At 43.4% G+C, this 22,469-nt stretch overlaps 1 protein-coding gene across 1 annotated transcript in view; it reads right to left on the bottom strand.

Moving 5' to 3' along the window:
• The window catches only part of PPIL2 (peptidylprolyl isomerase like 2), a 135,570-nt gene that overhangs the window by 42,085 nt on the left and 71,016 nt on the right, over positions 1–22,469 (bottom strand). Inside the window, exon 13 of the mRNA XM_019486583.2 lies at positions 3,599–3,688. Within this exon, the coding sequence (XP_019342128.1) occupies positions 3,599–3,688 (90 nt within the window). The remainder of the gene's footprint in view (positions 1–3,598; positions 3,689–22,469) is intronic.

Genomic DNA, 22,469 nt, shown 5'->3' with positions numbered 1-22,469 from the left:
ACTAATCCAGGAACAGAGTAACAGTTTTATAAAAATAATAGCTCTCTTGTGCACAAATAGAGGAAGATAAATGGTCTCATATGGATTAATAGAAAATACTTTTTTGATCACCTGCTATGGCCTAAAACACCCAGCTGACAATGCCCTAGTCTTAAAGTTTAAAATGTGTTTAAGTTTTGCTGTCATCCTTCAGCTTTTCATTGTTGGCTCCATTTTTCTGGAATTATATTCATTAACTGCACTATAAAAAATCCCAAAGTGAAACCAACTTTCTTCCACAGAAATAGCAGTTTCCAGAGGACCTCTGAAAAGATTTTGTTTTCTGGTGCCCTACAGCTAGCAAGGGGACCATGGAAGTTAACTAAGTTAACAGTGAGAGCACACAAAGACACCACTTTAAATTCAGGTATACAAATGATCATAGGAAAGTCAGTCTGGAAGAGACCTTGGCACGGTCAACTCAGTCCAGCCCCCTGGCTCAAGGCAGAATCATCCCTGACTAAACCATCCTAGCCAAATGTCTGTCTAACCTGCTCTTGAAAATTTTCAGGGATGGAGATTCCACAACTTCTCTAGGTAGCCTGCTCCAGTGCTCGATCACCCTCATAGTCACAAAGTTCCTCTTAATCCCAAAACTACATTTCCTCTGCTGCAGTTTGAGGACATTGTTCCTAGTCCTGTTCTCTACGGCCAAAGAGAAAAGCCCATCTCCATCTTCTGTATAATCTCCCTTCAAGTATTTAAAGAAGAGTTGTTATCAAATTCCCGCCCCCCCCCCCGGAATTTTTTCTTCTCCAGACTAAATTACCCTAGCTCTTTCAGGCTTTCCTCATAAGTCAGTTCTCAGGCCTCTAATAATTTTTGTTGCTTTCCACTGGACTCTTTTGGATCTCTCCACATTCTTGATGTTCAGGTTCCAAAACTGGACATACTGCTCCAGGTAAGGCCTCACCAGTGCCAAACAGAGCAGAAGAATAACTTCCCTTAATTTGCAAAAGAAACTCCTGTAAATACAACCCAGTATGCTCTTGAGTTTTTTTGCAACAAGAGTACACTATTGGTTCATATTCAGTTTAATCCCAGATCCCACTGTAATCCCAGATCCTGCTCTGCAGTACCATATTTTACCCAAACATTTTCTAGTCTATACTTGGTGCATGCAATTGTTCTGTCTTAAGTGTAGGACTTTGCACTTGTCTTTGTTGAATTTTCTCCAATTGATTTTGGACCATTACTCCAGTTTATCCAGGTCATTTTGGACCCTAGCACCACCCTCTGGAGTGTCTGCAACTTCACCCAATTTTGTCATCCAAAAATTTGCTAAGCATGCGCTCAACCCTATCATCCAAATCATTCATGATTATGGTAAACAACACTGGGTCCAAGACAGACCCCTGGGGAATCCCACTTGATACCTCCTCTCAACTAGACAGGGAGTCATTGATGACTTGTTGAGCACAATGATCTACCCATGTATCCACCTTACAGTTCTTTCATTTAGTCTGTATTTCCTTAGCTTGTTAATGAAAATGTTATAGCAGACAGTGTCAAAAGCTTTACTAAAGTGAATGTATATCACATCCACTGCTATCCCCTATATCTGCAGAGCCTGCCACTTTATCACAGAAGGAAATCAAGTGGATCAGGTACGACTTGCTCTTGGTGAATCCGTGTTGGGTGTTCCTGATCACCTTGTTTTTCTCTAGATGCTTCACAACAGATTCCTTGAGGACTTGCTCCATGATTTTTCCAGCTATCACGGCCAAACTGACTGGTCTATAATTCCCTGGATCCTCCTCCTTCCCCTTCTTAAAGATGGGCACTACATTTGTCTTTTTTCAGTCACCTAGGACCTCATCTGACCTCCATGATTTCTCAAAGATGATAGCCAATGACTCTGATATTACCTCAGCCAATTCCTTCAGTTCCCTAGTGTGTTACCTATCCGTCTCAGATTACTTAAAAACTTCTAGCTTCTCTAAGTAATTCCCAATCTGTTCTTTCACTACTTTAGGCTGTTTGTCTCTTCTATCTTTGTTGCCAACTGTGCTCATCATTTGGTAGCCGGCTTTATTTGTGAAGACAGAAATAAAGGCCTTTGCATCATCTATAAACAGATTGCCGCCTGCATTTAGTAAGGGTCTATACTTTCCTTAGTCTTCCTCTTATTTCTGACATACTTGTAGAATCCTTTTATATTGCCTTTGAAGTTGTTATCAAAAGGAAGTGACACTTTTTTAGGATGATAGAACAATCTAATATTCTCTAAAGCCACTTGAGAGAACCCCATTGACTTCAGGATCAGGCCTTTAATTTGTTTGAAAGGAAGATCCAAAACAAATTACAACACTGTTTCATGCAAGAGAATGGCTGCAAAGTCCTAAACTGTCAGAATGGGAACTAAAAATCAAGATGAAATAATTATGATAAGACTATGCAAATAAATTCTAGGGTTTTTGCATTCATCTGAATAAACTGGCAAAGCAGCAAGCACAATGTCTAAAGAGCTCATCTTGTAACAACATCTGACACAAATATTTATTCAAAATAAAAAATGCATTAGGAAAATCTACTTGTTAGGCAGGTTGAGTAACCAAATCCAAGTTTCAGTTTTGAAAATTAAATCTCATATCACAAAACATGATTTTTCAGAATCCCAAATCAGGCTTGCTAAGTGTGTATGTCTGGCTCTTAAAAAAAATCTAAACCTTTGCTTTGGGATTAAGGTTTCCTGTCTCCGGGGAACCTTCACATGCAATTACAAAAGTTCAGGAAACCTGGGCTGAGGTTGTTTACTTACGACTTAATCCTAGAAAATGTTGAGAACTCAGGTCCCAACATAGCAAATTACTTGTGTATATTGCCTTCAGGATAAATATTTTTATGGTCAAAATTGTGTGATTCAGCAACCTACAGGACTGAAGCTAAACTGTTCAGCGCATTATGGAACTGAGGCTACAGACTGGAAATACTCTGGCCCTCCATCCCCAGTCCGCATTCTCTTCCTTCCTTTATACCACTGAACATGACATAATGTTTTTTATGGAAGCAAGCGTGTCCTTGGTAGCTTGAGATCAATTAAACACCTAAGTCAACCTTCAAGAGTTGGGTTGGTATTCCCTAACCCTAGCATAACAAAACTCGGGGTTCAGGTCCAGAACTCCCTCGGGAATGGACAACTTCATTGTTTTAGTTGAAGTGGTTAAAATTTGGCTAACAAGTTTCAATACTTTCTAAAACCAAGTTGCAGCTAAATGGGATTTTAAAAGGCTGAGGCAGTGGCTCTCAACCTTTTTAGACTCAAGGCACCCAAACTCACCAAAGACAACAGGAATCTTTTTCAGTCAGTGACTAGTAGGGCTTTGGTGTTGGGGGACAATGCTATTCAACACAAGTTGTGACATGATCCAATTTATACTTCTTGTTCTCACTCCATTAGAACAATCCTTGTTTCCATGTGTTTTATTCACCTCTAATATATACCTTGTGTAAATTTTGCTGCAAGGGGAGCAACTGGAACTTTAATTAGTTAACATATTCAACTCCCATTTTTGAGACAAAGTTTCTGTGCATCATGTAGCATTTGTTCAATACTCACCACAAAATTACGAATTGATCTGTGAAAAACAGTTCCATCATAATAGTTCTTTTTGCATAGTTTGATGAAGTTTTCACATGCTCTGGGTGTCTGGAAAACACAAGATATTTAAATATTGTTAAATAGTAGAATCAGCTACTACATTGTTCCTAATAATGACATTTGGTTTGTGCCAGTTAAAAAAGATCAACTCATCAGGACTCTGTTTAACTAGCACTGGCCCAGAAGTTTATCAAAGAACATACTGTATACTGCAGAGTCACACAGGGTACAGTAACAAATACATAGCAAGCCTTGTTCTCCCAGGTGGCACAAAGAAGTGCTGAGCACATTTGCAGCCTACACACAACATATATATTATATTTTTCTCCTTTTGTATCCCTGTATACATCTTACAAATAGATGTATACAGGGATATACATCTATTTATAAGATGTATATAGGGATAAAGACAATGGAGAAAAATATATTATATATATGCTTTATTTTTAGAAAACTTCCCAGTGAATTCAGTGACAACATAGACAAGCCTGGAGGCCAAATTCCTCTAATTAACTCTACCTGGCCCCAGTAATTTACCTCAAACCTGTTCAGATGGAATTGATAAAATATCATTCAGACCTTGACCTCTCTGCTTACCTATTCTAGAGGTAAACATCTTCATGCTAATTGGGAGAAAGACATTTACTGATGAAGAAGTTCCTGACAAACAAGCATAGGTAGGGGTCCAGTCAATTCGTGATTTCATGAAGACCTTGAAATCCAGGATTGTCCATGAAATCAACCTTAAAAAAAAGGTAATAAAAATGAAATGCTGGCTCTCCAGTGGGAGCCAGCAGTCCTCGCTGCTGCAGCCTGGTCTTGCAGCCTGCCTGGGTGGCAGGGGAGGAGGTGCCAGCTGGTGGGGCAGCACAAAGGGTAGCAGACAGGATGGCAGCTGCCCCCTTTGTCCCTCCTCCCTGGGGCCTCTCCACAAATCAGCACCAAGGGGCGAGGATAGTGAACTACATCTGGGAAATAGCTGCAAAATTTACTCTTCATGGCAAACCTGCAAATATTGTTTAGTCTCGCTGCGATTTAAGTAGGTCCCTAAATATAGGGTGGACTCCACAAAAGTAATCCTGCTTTAGATATTAGTCTGTTCATTGAAAGAATGACTATTTGCATTTACCATTCAGAGAATGCTAGCTGTTAGGTTAAATGCAGTGCATATTTCTCCTTAGCTTTCATAATATAAATGGGACTTATGTATTTTTTCCTCAATTGTGGTATTCAAATACCACCCTTTAAAACAGGTGTTCAAACTCTGGTATTCTAAGTTTTTGTTTTTCCACTATAAACATACCATTTCTCTTTTTTGGTAATATCTGCAAGGAGCCTACTGTAGGCCTAGAAACAGCCTGGGCTCTCATTTTCGATGTGCTTTCCACCACAGTTGTAAATTATGTAGATAAGTACAAATGTAATTTTACAATGGAATATCAGTGCTTAATGCAGCTGAGCTGTAACAGGCCTTAAAATATTCTTGTTGTGCTGTGAATGCGTCAGTAAGCCCCCAGCATGAGCACAAGGCTCTGTAAATTAGCAGAGATAAGTTTTCAAGAGTTGGAGGCCCTCTCTCATTAAAACAGATGCATTTAACATTGATGTGACATCACTGTGGCTCATCCATAGCACAGGTCTAGCAACTCTAGAGAGGCTGCAAGACTGACACAAGACTGAGCCAGGAACCTGAAACAGTTAAAATATTACAAAAATAAAACACACTGGATATTTTACAAACTGAAATACCATTTATATAGTTTAAAGATGAAATGATCTCTGATCTCCTTTCACAAAGCAAAACCATACTACACTGCAGCTTAAGTTACCCAAACCTCAATCAGGTGAAACTTCATGTTACCTTTAAAAATAACACATCCCACACTATCTACACAAAAAATTCTCACATTTATTCAAATATATCCTCCATTTCCCATGACAATTGAATAACTGATGCTGCATTAACCTTCTTCTTAACAAATCTACCCAAAGTATATAAAACTCAGCAGCCAGCTACAGTAACACTCAAACTAATCCCAATTCAATGCCATGCTAATTTTGATCTCAGCTTCACACTGCAGCTTATTACTGAATAAAAAAAACAACTGTTTCACGGCAGAAATATATTTAATCATGTATTTGTGTAACATCCTGAGGGCAATTTATGTCATAAGCAAACACATTTCATTTTCATTAAGGAAAAAAAAAAGGCTTCCAACAGGAAGATCTCATGCATGGTTTCAAAGTTCACAGTACATCAAAAACCCTTCTTGGAGTTAGGCACATGCTCTTTAAAATAATCTACTTGCGTGCAACCTCATAAAGCAAAATTCAACTGCTGAAGAATCATTTATGCAGAGCTGGTTTATCAGAACAGAAAATAACATAATAGAGAGGACTCTAGGCAGATCAAGAATGTTACAGCTACAGATAATAAAAAGTGCTAGTAAGGACAAAATGTAATGGTTTCTGACTCTTCTAAAGAAAAAAAATATTTTCTGAAGCAGAAACGGAATTGGCAGTTTTTAGCCAAAGGCAGCATGTCTCACGAGAACCAAAAACTCTTTGGAGAGAGACACACAGTTAATAAGTTCTCTTGGGGGAATAAGACAACATGTAATTAAATTTTAAAGAAAAAATTAAATTAGCTGAAAGATGAAGTCCCTCAAGGAACATGCACTTCAGTGCCAAACTGTTTTAAACAATAAGCCTGTAGAACGTTGATAAGACTCTTCCTTCATAGATTACTTATTTACTTTTAGAAATTGCTCTGTAAAATATACATCTAAAATACCTGTCCTACTCATGTATTTTTTTTTTTATGCAGGACCTATATTGACCCTGTTCTCTGAAACGAGCTTTGTGTGCAGCTGTTGTAATAAAACCTAGCAACTATACAAGGACCATTTTACTGTAAGGTTTTCTTTAAATAATTGCTATCAAACTGGTTCCCATGGTCACCTCCTACATCACACCGACATACATTTTGCAGGTAAACAGTATCTTAGCAACATTACTGTCACCGTTTATGGTGCTTTTTTGTATGAGAGCCAACAAAAGGTTTGCATTCACTAAAAAAATAGACCTCAGTTACAATAATACAGCAGGTCATAAGGGTTACTACATTTCTTCAAAACTCCCAACAGTTAATTCTCCATGCGCAGAATTTCTGCTCAGCTGCCCGGCTTGTTGCAAATTGCCACAGTACCCATCAGATCTCAAATTGCCAAGCAAAGTCCTAGGTGTTGGCTTTTTTTTTTTTTTTACTCTCATAATACCTATAGGGAAAGGATGTTGATGAGCAGGGAAAAAAAGCTGTGGATCCCATATAAAGAATTTACTTTCCACATTGTGACCACAAGTATGGCTATCCTGTGGATCACTGTGGCCACTCTGCTTACTGGTGATGAAGGACAGGGCAAGTACTGTACTAAGAACACAATTTATTTATGTATGTGAGTGAAAGATACCAGGCTGAAAGTCCTTAAATGCAAATTCCCTTGGCCTATTCATAGAATAGGCATAAGTTTCCCACATGCTGCTTTCACTGTGCCACAAGGAGAAGGGCTGATCTATTCAGTGCTCATTGCCATGGGTCTTTCTACAAAGATTATCATCAAGGCTAAGTACAGACAGTCAAAAAGCCCAAGGCTGAATCAATTCAATTTTCATAGGTTAGACTGAACCAATAATCAAGTGAACAGACATTCACATTTTAATTAGGAAATGCAGTCACATGCCTGCAGTGACCCACACCAGAAGCTGGGGGGCACTGAACACAACTCCCTGCTCAGCTGGAGCAGACAGCTTAGGTCAAGGCTAACCCTGCCACCCTGAGAGAGGGGGTTTGCAGAGGAGGTGCAAAGCATCCTGGGATGCTGGGGGACTGTGAGTTAACTTGAATCTGGAGGGGATCTGGGACAGAAGTTCAATAAACTGATTTAACCTAAATCAGTTAAGTCTGATAACTACATTCATCCAGGTTGATTTAAAACCGGTTTTGGCCATTTTGAAAGTGGTTTATGTGCACTGAATTTCTGTTGCGTTATAGATCTGAACTGGTTTCCAATCACTTATACCAGTTTATGTGCAACTTCTGTCCCTGGGGCAAGAGCACCAATGGGGAGGCTAGTTTTGTAGGTCTTTCCTACAGATGGACTGTGACTATTGCACATGCATTACAGGTTGTTGCCAAATGGTGAGTAACTACTACTCACCATGGCTTCACTGAGCAGGGCACACATTACACTGTAATACCCTGGGAATCTGCAGTGGACAATGAATCCTGTAAAAATGGCCTCATGACCTGATGTGGCTTTCAGATGCACACTTTGCTTCACTGAATCCAGACCAAACAGCATTTCATTTTTCACAGTCTGCTAACGTGCATCAAGTAGTAGATTATATATCATCAGCTAAGCCTCAGCAAGACTTTTGCTTCCTCCAGTACTTCTGTTTGTAGTTGTTCCAAGTGAACATCAATATCCATCAAATTTTGTTCTTTGTTCTTTTGACAATAATGGAAGATCATGTATTGCCCAAAATACATGACCTTCTGTGTATGGGTTTTATTGTTATAAGATCATTAGAAAAATTTCAATCTACCCACAACTACTTATACATTCACTCTTCTCAAGAAGTTGGAAGAGACATGTCTTCTCATTTTGTAATTACACAGGTTTGAGAGCTAGCAACAGAAATAAAAAGGTTATATTTTAAATTTACATAGGTATTCACTCCAACTGTTTTCTCTAAGCAGACATGATACTTTTGGAGGCCAAGTGTAGAAGTTATCAAAGGCTTGATTCTCTCCAAAGTGTGGCCATTAAAAGACAACTGTGCATCTGGCTGCCAGGGGTACACTGATCCAAAAAGGTTGAAAACCCCTGGCTTAGACCAACCTTACTGTCTCTTTTGCAGGTGCTGGTATGCCACTAATTGTATTTCTCAGCCAGCTAAAAATTCCTTCCCAGAACAAGCACTGCACTTTCTACAAGTGGTTTGCAATAGGGCTCTCAAATGACTACCCTAGAAGCTGACCCCAGTACTTCCCTCAGCTAGCTGGCATGAGCCTAATGGGGAACTGGTGGTTTCATTTCCTTCTAACACATTAGCCCCACTTAGATGCAGATACATACTGAATGTTATCAGTATAGTGCACAGTGGGACATCTTTTCGTTGCCAAAAGAGTGGCTTTAGACCAGGCAGAGCCCATCTGCCTTACTGCATCTACAGACTTGAGGGATAAAAGTAACCAAGCCAAGTTATCATATTATTTCTCAGTTTGCAGCCCTCTTCTCATCAGTTAAAATAGGTTGTTATCTTTTTAAAATCTAAACACACAATTCTTACAGGGCAACTGAGTAGCCAATCAGAAGTAGACTAGAAACATGCTGTGCTCTTGTTGCTATGGTACAGGAGATGGGGGAAAAGAGCTCAAGCTTCTAAGCTGTTGCTATGACTGCAAGGAAGAAGGCTTTACTATGTGAAGAGCTAATCATTTCAAAATGCTCCATCCCTTGAGGATCTGCATGAGTCTTAAAGAGAAATTTCACACTAAGCATTCAGAAACTGTCACTTGCACATCTGTATAATTTTTAGTGCTAATCCAGCTCCCCAGTTATTTGTTTTTTTGTTCTGCTAACCGTTTGCCTGCATCATAGTGCCTGCATGAAATGTAAAAAGTCTCAAAAATATGTCATTAACCCTTTGTTTCAAAGCAGAAATAATCAGCTGCTGGTAATTTCATAAACTAAATTTAGATTCTTTATATTACAGTTTTCATCTTATCATTCCTCTGCCAGAACCCTTCTGAGAGAGACATGAACTAGCAAAATACATTTCATAGACTTCAGCCTAAGCTTGAGATTTTTCGCTTTTTTAAAATGCAAAGCGGATTTTGTTTTGCTTTAGTCAGTTTGATTTAATTCAAGCACTGCTGCCTCTGCAGAATTCCTCCCAGGCTATTCTCCTCCAGTATATTCTCCAAGAAATCTCAAGGGGTGATTTGGGAAGCCCCAACTTGACTCTTCTTGCCATCTCCACACCCTAATTTTTAAAGATGAGCCATGCTTGATGAACAGATGGATAAAGAAAAACTACAGTTGTGCAAGGAGAACTAACCTCTCTCACCTGATGGGAGACTCACCTCTAAAAGAATCTCACAAGGAAAAACATGGGAGGGAGGAAAAAAAGTGAACATTTCTCTCAGGTTGTTAGAAAGGTTATAGCATGACTGTTGCAACAAAGCTTAATTTGGGATTCAGCATAACATGTACTCAGTGTCCCTCCCCCCCTAAATTCGAGAACCAAAGTTTTATATATCAAGGGTTGGCAACCTATAGCCCATGGGCTGAATCCCACCATTTAAATACGGCCCGTGGATGTGGAGCTTCAGAAGCAGTCGCTTTCCCCTGCCACCATGGGAAGAGATGCCAGCTGCAGGCACTTCCCTCGTGCCTCCATGGGGAAAAAAAAAGTGGTGGTGGAGGCTGGGTCCTAGACCCTGCCTACCTGACCTGAACTAGCTTACTCCAGCCCGCAGCCCAGAAAGGTTGCTGACCACTGGTTTATATCAAGCAGATGCCTAACTAAGCAACACAAAGCAGCAATTGTTTTTTTAAAACAATAGCAGCAGCACTACATTCTAGTACACAACAATCCCAGTGGTTTTAAAAGCTTTTTAATACAGATTCTCAGCAGACAACTAAATTCCAATTTTCAAAGGCATTTTTCAACGCCCTGACATGCAGGAAAGATCTAGCCACTAAGCACTTGCTCAAAGACTAAGCAGTAAGCTCAATTTACCATAGGCACTTGTAAAAGAAATCACAGCCCAGTTTTCTTTGTCACTTTTTTAGCAAGTACAACAATTGACTAGTTTAGATCAATGCAATTTAAGTTAAGCAGGGCATCTAGTTCGCTAATCTAATTGGTCATTTTTCATTACCAGCTCCACAGAAGCAGAGTATGTTTTCCTACTAGTCACTGTGTCTTCCTGTTCAAACTCTTATTGGCTGTGTTAAAAGACTAAATCTGCAAGCAGCAAGTCTATCAAGATGCAAGGGGATCTCAGATACTACTCTGTAGCACTGTGTGACCTGTGAAAAGCCTAATGTGCCACATAGCCATCAAGTCATATGTGGCATGTGTTTGGCACAATTTAAATATAGGCCACAACTCTGCTCAACCAAGCTTCAAGCTGGGGTACTATGGTCTGGTCACTGACCCTGTGGATACCACCTTAGCAAAGGAAGTCATTCTTAGCTTCCACTTTCAATCCAAACCATGAGGCATCTAAAACTGCCAGTCTCCCAACATTACCATGTCTTGTCAGAGGAATCACAACCCAAGCAAGACGCACCTCAACCTTTACTTGATAATGAAGGGCAACGGCCTTAATCTCACCCCTGCAGGTCTCCACCCTAACTTCAGGTTTGGTATCACTAGATGACAGGAGTGCTAAAACAGTACAGGCACAGGACACCTGCTCCACAAAACTTCAATTCACAAAAAACACAAATACAACAAACCTGCCAGAAGCTTTGGGAAAGGGCAAAAGATCCCAACTGTACATACCCATCTGTGGCTTGGGAAGATTTTTTCCCAATCCCATCAACTAAGACCAAGAAGAGACACAAAGAACCAAAAGTCCACAACCATAGACAGACAAAATATTAGAGGCAGGCAGGTGGACACAAGACAGACAGGGGTAAATACTTCCTCAGGCCCAGTCCAGGGTGCCCTCTGAAGCAAGAGATGGACAAATGCACAAGCTGCTCATGGCTTCTGGGGATGGGAAAAGCCCTTCAAGTCCCAGCTTCAGAAGCAGATCAATGATTTTGCTCCATGCTAAGCAGCACAAATTGCAGGGTACAACAAACTGTCCCCTGAGGCATAGAATAAGTCAGGGAATCTGAGTGGGCATTTCCCATTAATATCTGTTCATCAGTCTTCCTAACCTTGCCCCAATTATGGTCACTATGAACACATCAGCTTTCACTTACTTCAAAAGGAGGAAGGGACCGGCTAAGAAAAGCAGCTAACAAAAGTTCTGTGGAAAGTTACAAAATTCCCCAGTTGCAAAGGAAGTTGTTTTATCTACTGATAAACTTTCATAGATTCATAGATGTTAGGGTCGGAAGGGACCTCAATAGATCATCAAGTCCGACCCCCTGCATAGGCAGGAAAGAGTGCTGGGTCTAAATGACCCCAGCTAGATACTCGTCTAACCTCCTCTTGAAGACCCCCAGGGTAGGGGAGAGCACCACCTCCCTTGGGAGCCCGTTCCAGACCTTGGCCACTCGAACTGTGAAGAAGTTCTTCCTAATGTCCAGTCTAAATCTGCTCTCTGCTACCTTGTGGCCATTGTTTCTTGTAACCCCCGGGGGCGCCTTGGTGAATAAATCCTCACCAATTCCCTTCTGTGCCCCCGTGATGAACTTATAGGCAGCCACAAGGTCGCCTCTCAACCTTCTCTTGCGGAGGCTGAAAAGGTCCAGTTTCTCTAGTCTCTCCTCGTAGGGCTTGGTCTGCAGGCCCTTGACCATACGAGTTGCCCTTCGCTGTACCCTCTCCAGGTTATCCGCATCCTTCTTGAAGTGTGGCGCCCAGAATTGCACGCAGTACTCCAACTGCGGTCTGACCAACGCCCTATAAAGGGGAAGTATCACCTCCCTGGACCTATTTGTCATGCATCTGCTGATGCACGATAAAGTGCCATTGGCTTTTCTGATGGCTTCGTCACACTGCCGGCTCATGTTCATCTTGGAGTCCACTAGGACTCCAAGATCCCTTTCCACCTCCGTGCCACCCAGCAGGTCATTCCCTAGGCTGTAGATGTGCTGGACATTTTTCCTCCCTAGGTGCAGCACTTTGCATTTCTCCTTGTTGAACTGCATCCTGTTGTTTTCTGCCCACTTGTCCAGCCTATCCAGGTCTGCCTGCAGCTGTTCCCTGCCCTCCGGTGTGTCCACTTCTCCCCATAGCTTTGTGTCATCTGCAAACTTGGACAGAGTACATTTCACTCCCACGTCCAAGTCGCTGATGAAGACATTAAAGAGTATCGGTCCAAGGACCGAACCCTGCGGGACCCCACTGCCCACACCCTTCCAGGTCGAGACTGACCCATCTACCACGACTCTTTGGGTGCGACCCTCTAGCCAATTCGCCACCCACCGGACTGTGCAGTCATCCACATCACAGCCTCTTAATTTGTTCACCAGTATGGGGTGGGATACCATATCGAAGGCCTTCCTGAAGTCCAGGTATACGACATCCACCCCTCCTCCTGTGTCCAGGCGTTTCGTAACCTGGTCATAGAAAGAGACTAGGTTGGTCAGGCACGATCTGCCTGCCACAAACCCATGCTGGTTTCCCCTCAGCATAATTTGTCCTGCCGGGCTCTCACAAATGTGAGCCTTGATAATTTTTTCAAATACTTTACCAAGGATGGAGGTGAGACTGACCGGCCTATAGTTGCCCGGGTCCTCCTTCCTCCCCTTTTTGAAAATGGGGACCACGTTAGCCCTTTTCCAGTCCTCCGGGACTTGGCCCGTGCACCACGAGCATTCGAATATTCCCGCCAGTGGCTCTGCAGTGACGTCGGCCAGTGCCTTCAGCACCCTCGGATGGAGCCCATCCGGGCCTGCCGACTTAAAGGCATCCAGTTCTTCCAAATGACTCTGCACCACCTCAGGATCTACGCATGGAAGTCTGGTGCCTTGCTGCTGCCTCTCTACAACCCCAGTGAGAGACTTGTCGTGCCCCTCGCTTAGGAACACTGAGGCAAAGAACTCGTTGAGGAGTTCAGCCTTGTCCCCTCTATCTGTCACCAATTGCTTCTGCCTCAGCCTTGTCCCCTCTATCTGTCACCAATTGCTTCTGCCACAGCCTTGTCCCCTCTATCTGTCACCAATTGCTTCTGCTGAAGGCAACCTTCTCTCCTGAAATCAAAACATCCCTGGTAAAAGATGCTTCCTTTAACTGCTCTTATATCTGAGGCAGACAGGATTTTTCCTCCTAAAACACTTCACTGTGGGCACAACCAGAACTTGTTGATTTTAAGCTTTTCACCCATCAGTTATTAACTGATTCATAAAAAAATCTGAAGCAAGGCATTTACAGCAACTGGGGGAGCATTTTATTTAGCTTCTCAAACCATATGCAGGCAGGTTATAGCACCAACAAGATGCTAACCAGAGAGATGCAAGTGACAGAAACTAGCACGCACAGAGGTTCCAGAGGCCCAGGAGAAACTGGTCATGAGCAGAAAGAAGCCAAAGAGAACTCATAGATTCATAGTAGGTAGGGTCGGACGGGACCTTGTAGATCATCAAGTCCGACCCCCTGCCTGGGCAGGAGAGAAAACCAGGCTCAAATGACCCCAGCCAGGTAGACATCAAGCCTCCTCTTAAAGACCCCCAGGGTAGGAGCCAGCATCACTTCCCTTGGAAGTTGGTTCCAGATCCTAGCTGCCCTGACTGTGAAGTAGTGCCTTCAGATGTCTAGTCTAAACCTACTCTCTAACAACTTGTGGCCGTTATTCCTTGTTACCCTGGGGGGCACTAGGGAGAACAGGGTCTCTCCCAAACCCTGCTAGCCACCCTCTAGCCAATTCGCCAGGTCCCCCCTGGTGAGTTTATAGCCGGTCACCAGGTCCCCCCTCAGCCTTCTCTTGTGAAGGCTGAACAGGTTAAGGTCCCGTAGCCTCCCTTCGTAGGGTCTGCCCTGCTGTCCCCGGATCATGCGGGTGGCCCTCATCTGGACCCTCTCAATGTTGTCCACATCCCTCCTGAAGTGTGGTGCCCAGAACTGAACACACTACTCCAGCTGTGGCCTGAACAGTGTCGCATAGAGGGGGAGGATCACCTCCTTGGCCCTGCTTGAGATGCATCTGTAGATGTACAACAAGGTATGGTTAGCCCTACTGACCGTGACCTCGCATTGTCAGCCCACGTTCATCTTGGAGTTAATAATGACTCCAAGATCTCTTTCTGCCACCGTGCTCTCAAGAAGGGAGTTTCCCAGCTTATAAGTGTGCTGTTGGTTCCTACTGCCCAAGCGCAGCACCCTGCACTTGTCAGTATTGAAACCCATCCTATTTTCATTAGCCCACCCCTGTAACCTGTCCAGGTCCTGCTGTAATGTGTCCTTCCCTACTAGTGTGTCTACCTCGCCCCAAATCTTGGTGTCATCAGCAGATTTAAACAGGCTGCTTTTCAACCCGTCATCCAAGTCACTAATAAAGAAACTGAACAGCGCAGGCCCAAGGACCGAGCCCTGGAGGACTCCACTGCCCACTTCCCCCCAGGTTGAATATGACCCGTCCATCACCACCCTCCGAGTACGACCCTTCAGCCAATTTGCAATCCATCTGACTGTGTAAGCATCAATGCCACAGTTGCCTAGTTTTTTGATGAGAATGGGGTGGGAGACAGTGTCAAAAGCCTTGCTGAAGTCCAGAAAGACTACATCCACCGCGACACCTTCGTCCAATGCTTTTGTGACCCAATCATAGAAAGCAATCAGGTTGGTCTGGCAGGACCTGCCCCTAATGAAACAGTGCTGGTTGCCCTTGAGCATCATCTCTGCTGCTGGCCCATCACAGATGTGCTCCTTGATGATCTTCTCAAAGAGTTTCCCCAGGATTGAAGTAAGACTAATGGGCCTATAGTTGCCAGGGTCCTCCCTCCTCCCTTTTTTGAAGACGGGGACCACGTTGGCTTTCTTCCAGTCAGTCATCTGGCTAGAGCACCACAAGTGCTCATAAAGCCATGCTGGGGCCCCACAATAACCCCTGCCAATTCCCTCAACACTCTAGGGTGGAGAGCATCTGGACCTGCTGATTTGAACATGTCCAGCCCCTCCAGAAGCTCTCTAACCCAGTCCTTCTCGACCTTATGACTGGTGGCTTTTCTCCTGAGTCCATCTGGAATCCTGGTCGGATAGTCCCGGTCCCTGCACAGGAAAATGGAGGCGAAGAATTTGTTAAAGGACAAAGTAAAGGACAACAAGAAATTGTTTTTTAGATATATAGGGAGTAAAAGGAAGGCCCAGGGAGGAATAGGACCTCTACTAAAGGGGCAGAAACAATTGGTGACGGACAGGGGGGACAAGGCTGAACTCCTCAATGAGTTCTTTGCCTCAGTGTTCCTAAGCGAGGGGCATGACAAATCTCAAACTGGGGTTGTAGAGAGGCAGCAGCAAGGAGCCAGACTTCCATGCGTAGACCCTGAGATGGTGCAGAGTCACTTGAAAGAACTGGATGCCTTTAAGTCGGCAGGCCCAGATGGGCTCCATCTGAGGGTGCTGAAGGCACTGGCCGACATCATAGCAGAGCCACTGGCGGGAATATTTGAACGCTTGTGGCGCACGGGCCAAGTCCCGGAGGACTGGAAAAGGGCCAATGTGGTCCCCATTTTCAAGAAGGGGAGGAAGGAGGACCCGGGCAACTATAGGCCAGTCAGTCTCACCTCCATCCTTGGCAAAATCTTTGAAAAAATTATCAAGGCTTGCATTTGCAAGAGCCCCGCAGGACAAATTATGCGGAGGGGAAACCAGCACGGGTTTGTAGCAGGCAGATCGTGCCTGACTAATCTGGTCTCTTTTTATGACCAGGTTACAAAACGCCTGGACACAGGAAGAGGGGTAGATGTCGTGTACTTAGACTTCAGGAAGGCCTTCGATATGGTATCCCACCCCATACTGGTGAACAAGTTAAGAGGCTGTGACTTGGATGACTACACAGTCCAGTGGGTGGCGAATTGGCTAGAGGGTCGCACCCAGAGAGTCGTGGTGGATGGGTCGGTTTCGACCTGGAAGGGTGTGGGCAGTGGGGTCCCGCAGGGCTTGGTCCTGGGACCGATACTCTTTAATGTCTTCATCAGCGACTTGGACGAGGGAGTGAAATGTACTCTGTCCAAGTTTGCAGATGACACAAAGCTATGGGGAGAAGTGGACACGCCGGAGGGCAGGGAACAGCTGCAAGCAGACCTGGACAGGTTGGAGAAGTGGGCAGAAAACAACAGGATGCAGTTCAACAAAGAGAAATGCAAAGTGCTGCACCTAGGGAGGAAAAATGTCCAGCACACCTACAGCCTAGGGAATGACCTGCTGGGTGGCACGGAAGTGGAAAGGGACCTTGGAGTCTTAGCGGACTCCAAGATGAACATGAGCCGGCAGTGTGACGAAGCCATCAGAAAAGCCAATGGCACTTTATCGTGCATCAGCAGATGCATGACGAATAGGTCCAAGGAGGTGATACTTCCCCTCTATCGGGCGCTGGTCAGACCAAAGTTGGAGTACTGCATGCAATTCTGGGCGCTGCACTTCAAGAGGGATGCGGATAACCTGGAGAGAGTCCAGAGAAGGGCCACTCGTATGGTTAAGGGCCTGCAGACCAAGCCCTACAAGGAGAGACTAGAGAACCTGGACCTTTTCAGCCTCCGCAAGAGAAGGCTGAGAGGCAACCTTGTGGCTGCCTATAAGTTCATCATGGGGGCACAGAAGGGAATTGGTGAGTATTTATTCACCAAGGCGCCCCCCCCACCAGGGGTTACAAGAAATAATGGCCACAAGCTAGCAGAGAGCAGATTTAGATTGGACATTAGGAAGAACTTCTTCACAGTTCGAGTGGCCAAGGTCTGGAACGGGCTCCCAAGGGAGGTGGTGCTCTCCCCTACCCTGGGGGTCTTCAAGAGGAGGTTAGATAGGCATCTAGCTGGGGTCATCTAGACCCAGCACTCTTTCCTGCCTATGCAGGGGGTCGGACTCGATGATCTATTGAGGTCCCTTCCGACCCTAGCATCTATGAATCTATGAATTAAAGAGGTCTGCTTTCTCCTCTGGTGCAACCACCAGATTGCCAAGCATATTCTGCAGGGGCCCCACATTACCCGGTGCTTCTTCATTCTCCCTATATATTTAAAAAAGGACTTTTTATTATCTTTGATCCTTGATGCTAGCTAGCCGTAGCTCTGTATCTGCCTTAGCTTTTTTAACAGCCCCCCTACAGGCCTGAGCAGTGGAGGTATACTCCTCTTTGGTGATAGCCACTCCCTTCTACCAGGTGTATACCTCCTTTTTGGCAATCAGATATTCATGAATGCCCGTGGTGAGCCAGGGGGCTTTTGGGCACTCTTGCCCCCCTTGCTTTTTGTTGTCTGTCTAGGTAAGTCAATTTTCTTTCCCTTTGGCAGTGGATAGGAAGTTTATGAGCCTCTGATCTTTAGAAGAGTCCATCAAACATGAGGAGAGAAGATTTCACAAAGAATGGGGGTTGAATTACATGTCTATAGATCACAGGCATGGTTTAGTGTGTCAGAGGTCCTCCAAAGATCTAGACATCAGAGTTTGTGGAAAAATGGCTTCTTCAGATAATCAAGCCAAGATGTCATCACTAAGCAGAGCTGCCAGGTTCTAGCTACAGGCTTATTAAGCATTTAACACAGCACAGTAATGGAGAACTGAGATTCATCTCCTTAGTTATCACCAAGCCTGTGCTTGAATGGTAGAAAACTAAGCTTAACAAAAAAGTCAGAACTTACAAAAACAATTACAACTAAGAATTACTACTAAATGACCAATGTAATGTGTTTTGGTACAGGATCATACCATTTATAACAGAATTTGCACAAAAACAGAATTAGAGACAGGAGAGAGTTTTTACAATAGATTAACAAGCCCATGCATGCCTTGACTGGTGGTTGTGTATGAACAATTAGTATTTAAATGCTCTACATTTCTGTGCCGTTATAAAAAATAATGCACAAACATTAAATTCAATCCAACATCACCTCAGAGGAGGAGACAGGCATTTTTGTCCTCTTTAGTAGAAGAGGACGCAGAGGTGAAGGGCCTGGTTTTCAGGCTGTACGTAACCAGGGTTATTTTGTGTTACTTGGATACGTGCACTCCAATAATTACGTTCTGGTCATGTGAGTCACACAATGAGTCTGCAAGTAATCTGGAACTCAAAGCTCTGCCCATGTTTATATGCACCTGCAAAATGGAGCAAACAATGCAACGCAACTGCCTGAAAACCTGGAAGCAAGTGATTTGTCCAAGATCATGCAGCAAGCCAGTGGCAGAAGCCAAGAACTCAGGAGCTGCTGGCTCCTTATCCCACCCTCAATTCACTGTACCATGATGCTTTTCCACTTCTGTGTCCAAATTAATTTGAGCATTTCAGGTGATGAGGTTTCCACTGCTCTTCCTTTGGGAAACTATCCCATGATCACACATGCATTGATATAATTACTTATACAACCGAATCCACTTAGATGAGACATCCCAGCAAATGACTTGTCTTGTTTAAAGCAACCACAAGAAAAAAGAATTTGAAAAAGAGATTAAAATAGAATACTGTACTAAATAAATATACAAGAATACACATTAACTACTATTTCTTCCATATTTCTTCACATCATATTTGTGGAGCAACTTCTACATTTTAAGACCAAAATTAAAAATGTAACACTTGGCTTAGCATTACTAAATCCTTTGCATTAGCTAAACTCTCATCCAGCAAGTAGAATCTGTTTAAACATTTTTCCATTAAACACTCTTCCACTTGCTGCAATACACCTCCCTACGCCAATTCACCACACTGGCAAATGTCCCAAGAAAGTGGTCATCTGATTGAACGCATTCCTATTAAGTGAAACAGACTGTATCTGAATGAAAAGAGGCAGGGAGGAAAAACTGTCAGGGAACATCAACAGAAATTATCTGGTGTTGCAAAGAGAGGAGAAAATATTGTACCTTTGCTCATTTAAAGTATTTACTTTAACAGAAAAGAGAGCTTATCTTTCCAAACCTTTTCCTGTGATTTTCTTCAGTTCAATGACTCATACCACACAACATGGTTGCCATTCCAGAACCTAACTGGACTTTTATGGAGAACTTGACAAGCAAAGGAAACGTTTGTAGTCGTATTACTTGCTCCGTTTCTGTATCCCGTCACAGCATAAGTGATGATTTCAATCAAACTGCAATACTGATTTCCCCACTTGGATTGAATAGTTAACTTTAGACTACTGGGCAAAATTTTATCATAACCAATCTTACCGACTGATACTTCATACACTACTGTGTGAGGATCACTATAATTTTATAAAACAATGAATAACTAATTCCAAATCTTTCTGGTTGTAAGAAAATCCTATACAAGGTAAACTTACAATCTCTTCCATAGGAGAATACAGGAGGATAGACTGTTTTAGAAAGAAGCCTTTACCTCAAAACGTGGGTTCAAATCTCTCCCATGGAGCTGGTTTAAAATATAATTTCAACATTGCACATCCTACCTCAGATATAGTAAGTATTCATTTGTCATATTTATATAGTAACTCTCATCCCAAAACAGCTCAAGGTACTTAACAAATCATATATGTGCAATGTACCTTGATTTTAGCAAGACTTTTGATAGTCTCCCACAGCATTTTCACAGGCAAGCCAAGGAAGTACAGGCTGGATGAATGGACTGTAAGGTGGATAGAAAACTGGCTGGAGCATCAGGATCAGACAGTAGTAATCAATGGCTCAATGTCTAGTTGGCAGCCGGTATCAAGTAGAGTGCTCCAGGCATTGGTCCTGGGGCCGGTTTTGTTCAATGCCTTCATTAACGATATGGAAGATGGCATAGAATGCATCCTCAGCAAGTTTGCAGATGACATCAAGCTTGGTGGAGTAATAGATATGCTGGAGGGTAGGGCTAGGATTCAGAGCGACTTAGACAAATTGGAGGATTGGGCCAAAAGGAATCTCATCGTAAGGTTCAGAAAGGACAAGTGCAAAGTCCTGCACTTAAGACGGAACAATCCCATGCACTAGTACAGGCTAGGGGCTGACTGTCTGGGCAGCTACTCGGCAGAAAAGGACCTGGGGATTACAGTGGACAATAAGCTGAATATGAGCCAGCAGCGTGCCCTTGTTGCCAAGAAGGCTAACAGCATACTGGGCTGCACTGGTAGAAGTGTTGCCAGCAGGTCAAGGGAAGTGATTCTTCCCCTCTATTTAGCACTGGTGAGGCCACACCTGCAGTTCTGCATTCAGTTTTAGGTCCCCCACTACAGAAACGATGTGGGCAAATTGGAGAGTCCAGAGGAGGGCAACAAAAATGGTGAGGGGGCTGGGGGACATGACTTAAGAGGAGAGGGTGAGAGAACTGGACTTATTTAGCCTAGAGAAGAGAAGACCAAGGCGGGATTGAATAGTAGCCTTCAACTACCTGAAAGGGGTTTCAAAGAGGATGAAGCTAAATTGTTCTGAGTAGTGGCAGATGACAGAACAAGGAGCAATGGTTTCAAGTTGTAGCAAGGGAAACTTAGGTTAGATACTAGGAAGAATTTTCTCACTAGAAGGATAGTAAAGCACTGGAACAGGTTACCCAGAGAGGTAGTGGAAGCTCCATCCTTGGAGGCTTTCAAATCCCAGCTAGACAAAGCTTTGGCTGGGATGATCTAGTTGGGGATAGTCCTGCTTTGAGCAGGGGATTGGACTAGCTAGCCTCCTGAGGTCCCTTCCAACCCTAACTTTCTATGATTCTAATACCATGGACATTGCAAGCATGTGTAGGTGGCATGCATAATAACCAGGGAACAGGATGCTGCTCAATAAGTGAACAGAAAACTGTGGCCAGGACAAGCCACCACACAGTTAAAAGAAGTGTCATGAAGTCTTGGGGTGAGGGGAAAGAAGAAACAGCCGGCTGTTACTGTAGTACAACTCATAAATTAGTTACCTGTTCCTGCAATTCTCTTGTCAATACAAATGGAAGCACACAAGTGATCATGGAACTCAGCCTTGGTCTTCTACTTTTAAAATCAAATACCATGCTGTGTGCCTGTACAGGAGATGGAATCTATTTTTCTAGCTTCTCCTCTGAAGCAACTCCAGGCATAGTCAGGTATATAAAGGCCAGACCACTAAGTCATGCTCTACTCAAGCTTCTTCACGGTGCATCCCACTTCTAAGTAGGCACATATCACAGTGACCACTACCATCAGTAGTTGTCCACAGAAAACTGATGTTTGCAGTATGTTTGAGGTACTTCTTTCCTTTTCATGGGATACAGAAGCTGCAAACAAAGGGCAGAGACAGTATCATGCAACCAGACAGGTCTGTGGAGCACACTATAGGAACCGCTGTCCAGTATCTTGCTCGGCCTTCATGTTAATACAACAGAAACAGAAAGCTGCTTACCCTGAAAGCAGTAAAAGAAAAGTGGATACTTGCGTCTCCTTGCAGCCCGTAAAGTAAGTTGCACTTTATCATGCAGACACAATGCACTCTTCTTCTTCCACCCTTTCCTTTTACATTGTAAGAGGGATTGCACCTCCTATGACTGAAGTTATCAGACACTTCATTATCAAACCATATTTGTTCCCTTATAACTCTGTCAAACTTTAGTCATTTAACATAGCTACAACCAAAAACCCAGCAATTATTCAGACTGAAATTTTATATCCTGGAGCCTGCCGCAGGCTGGATGTTTCTGGAAATTTTCAATAATAATAACCGAGTCATTTCTGAAAGCAAGATTAGAAGAAAGAAGGCACTGTAAGGCTTAATTTAAATTATCCCCTTCTCTCTGTAAATCAGAGGAGAGTGGAATTAGTTGGACAAGGACACACCCTGAGAGTGAGGAAAGGGAGATGTGGAGAAAGTGGGACGCACTGAGTGAAAAGCCTTGGTGGAGTGTGAGAAATGGAGCTGGCTAGGCAAGGACTAAGATTGGGATGACAGACCTATGAAACTGTGACTGCAGCAAAGCATCAAAAGCATACAACGTGCAGAACTGGGATAGCAACAGATTGGACAGGAAGTT

The sequence above is a fragment of the Alligator mississippiensis genome, chromosome 10 (assembly GCF_030867095.1).
Source record: "Alligator mississippiensis isolate rAllMis1 chromosome 10, rAllMis1, whole genome shotgun sequence".
In the NCBI taxonomy this organism is placed as follows: domain Eukaryota; kingdom Metazoa; phylum Chordata; order Crocodylia; family Alligatoridae; genus Alligator; species Alligator mississippiensis.
This window is presented reverse-complemented; position numbering and strand designations above follow the sequence as displayed.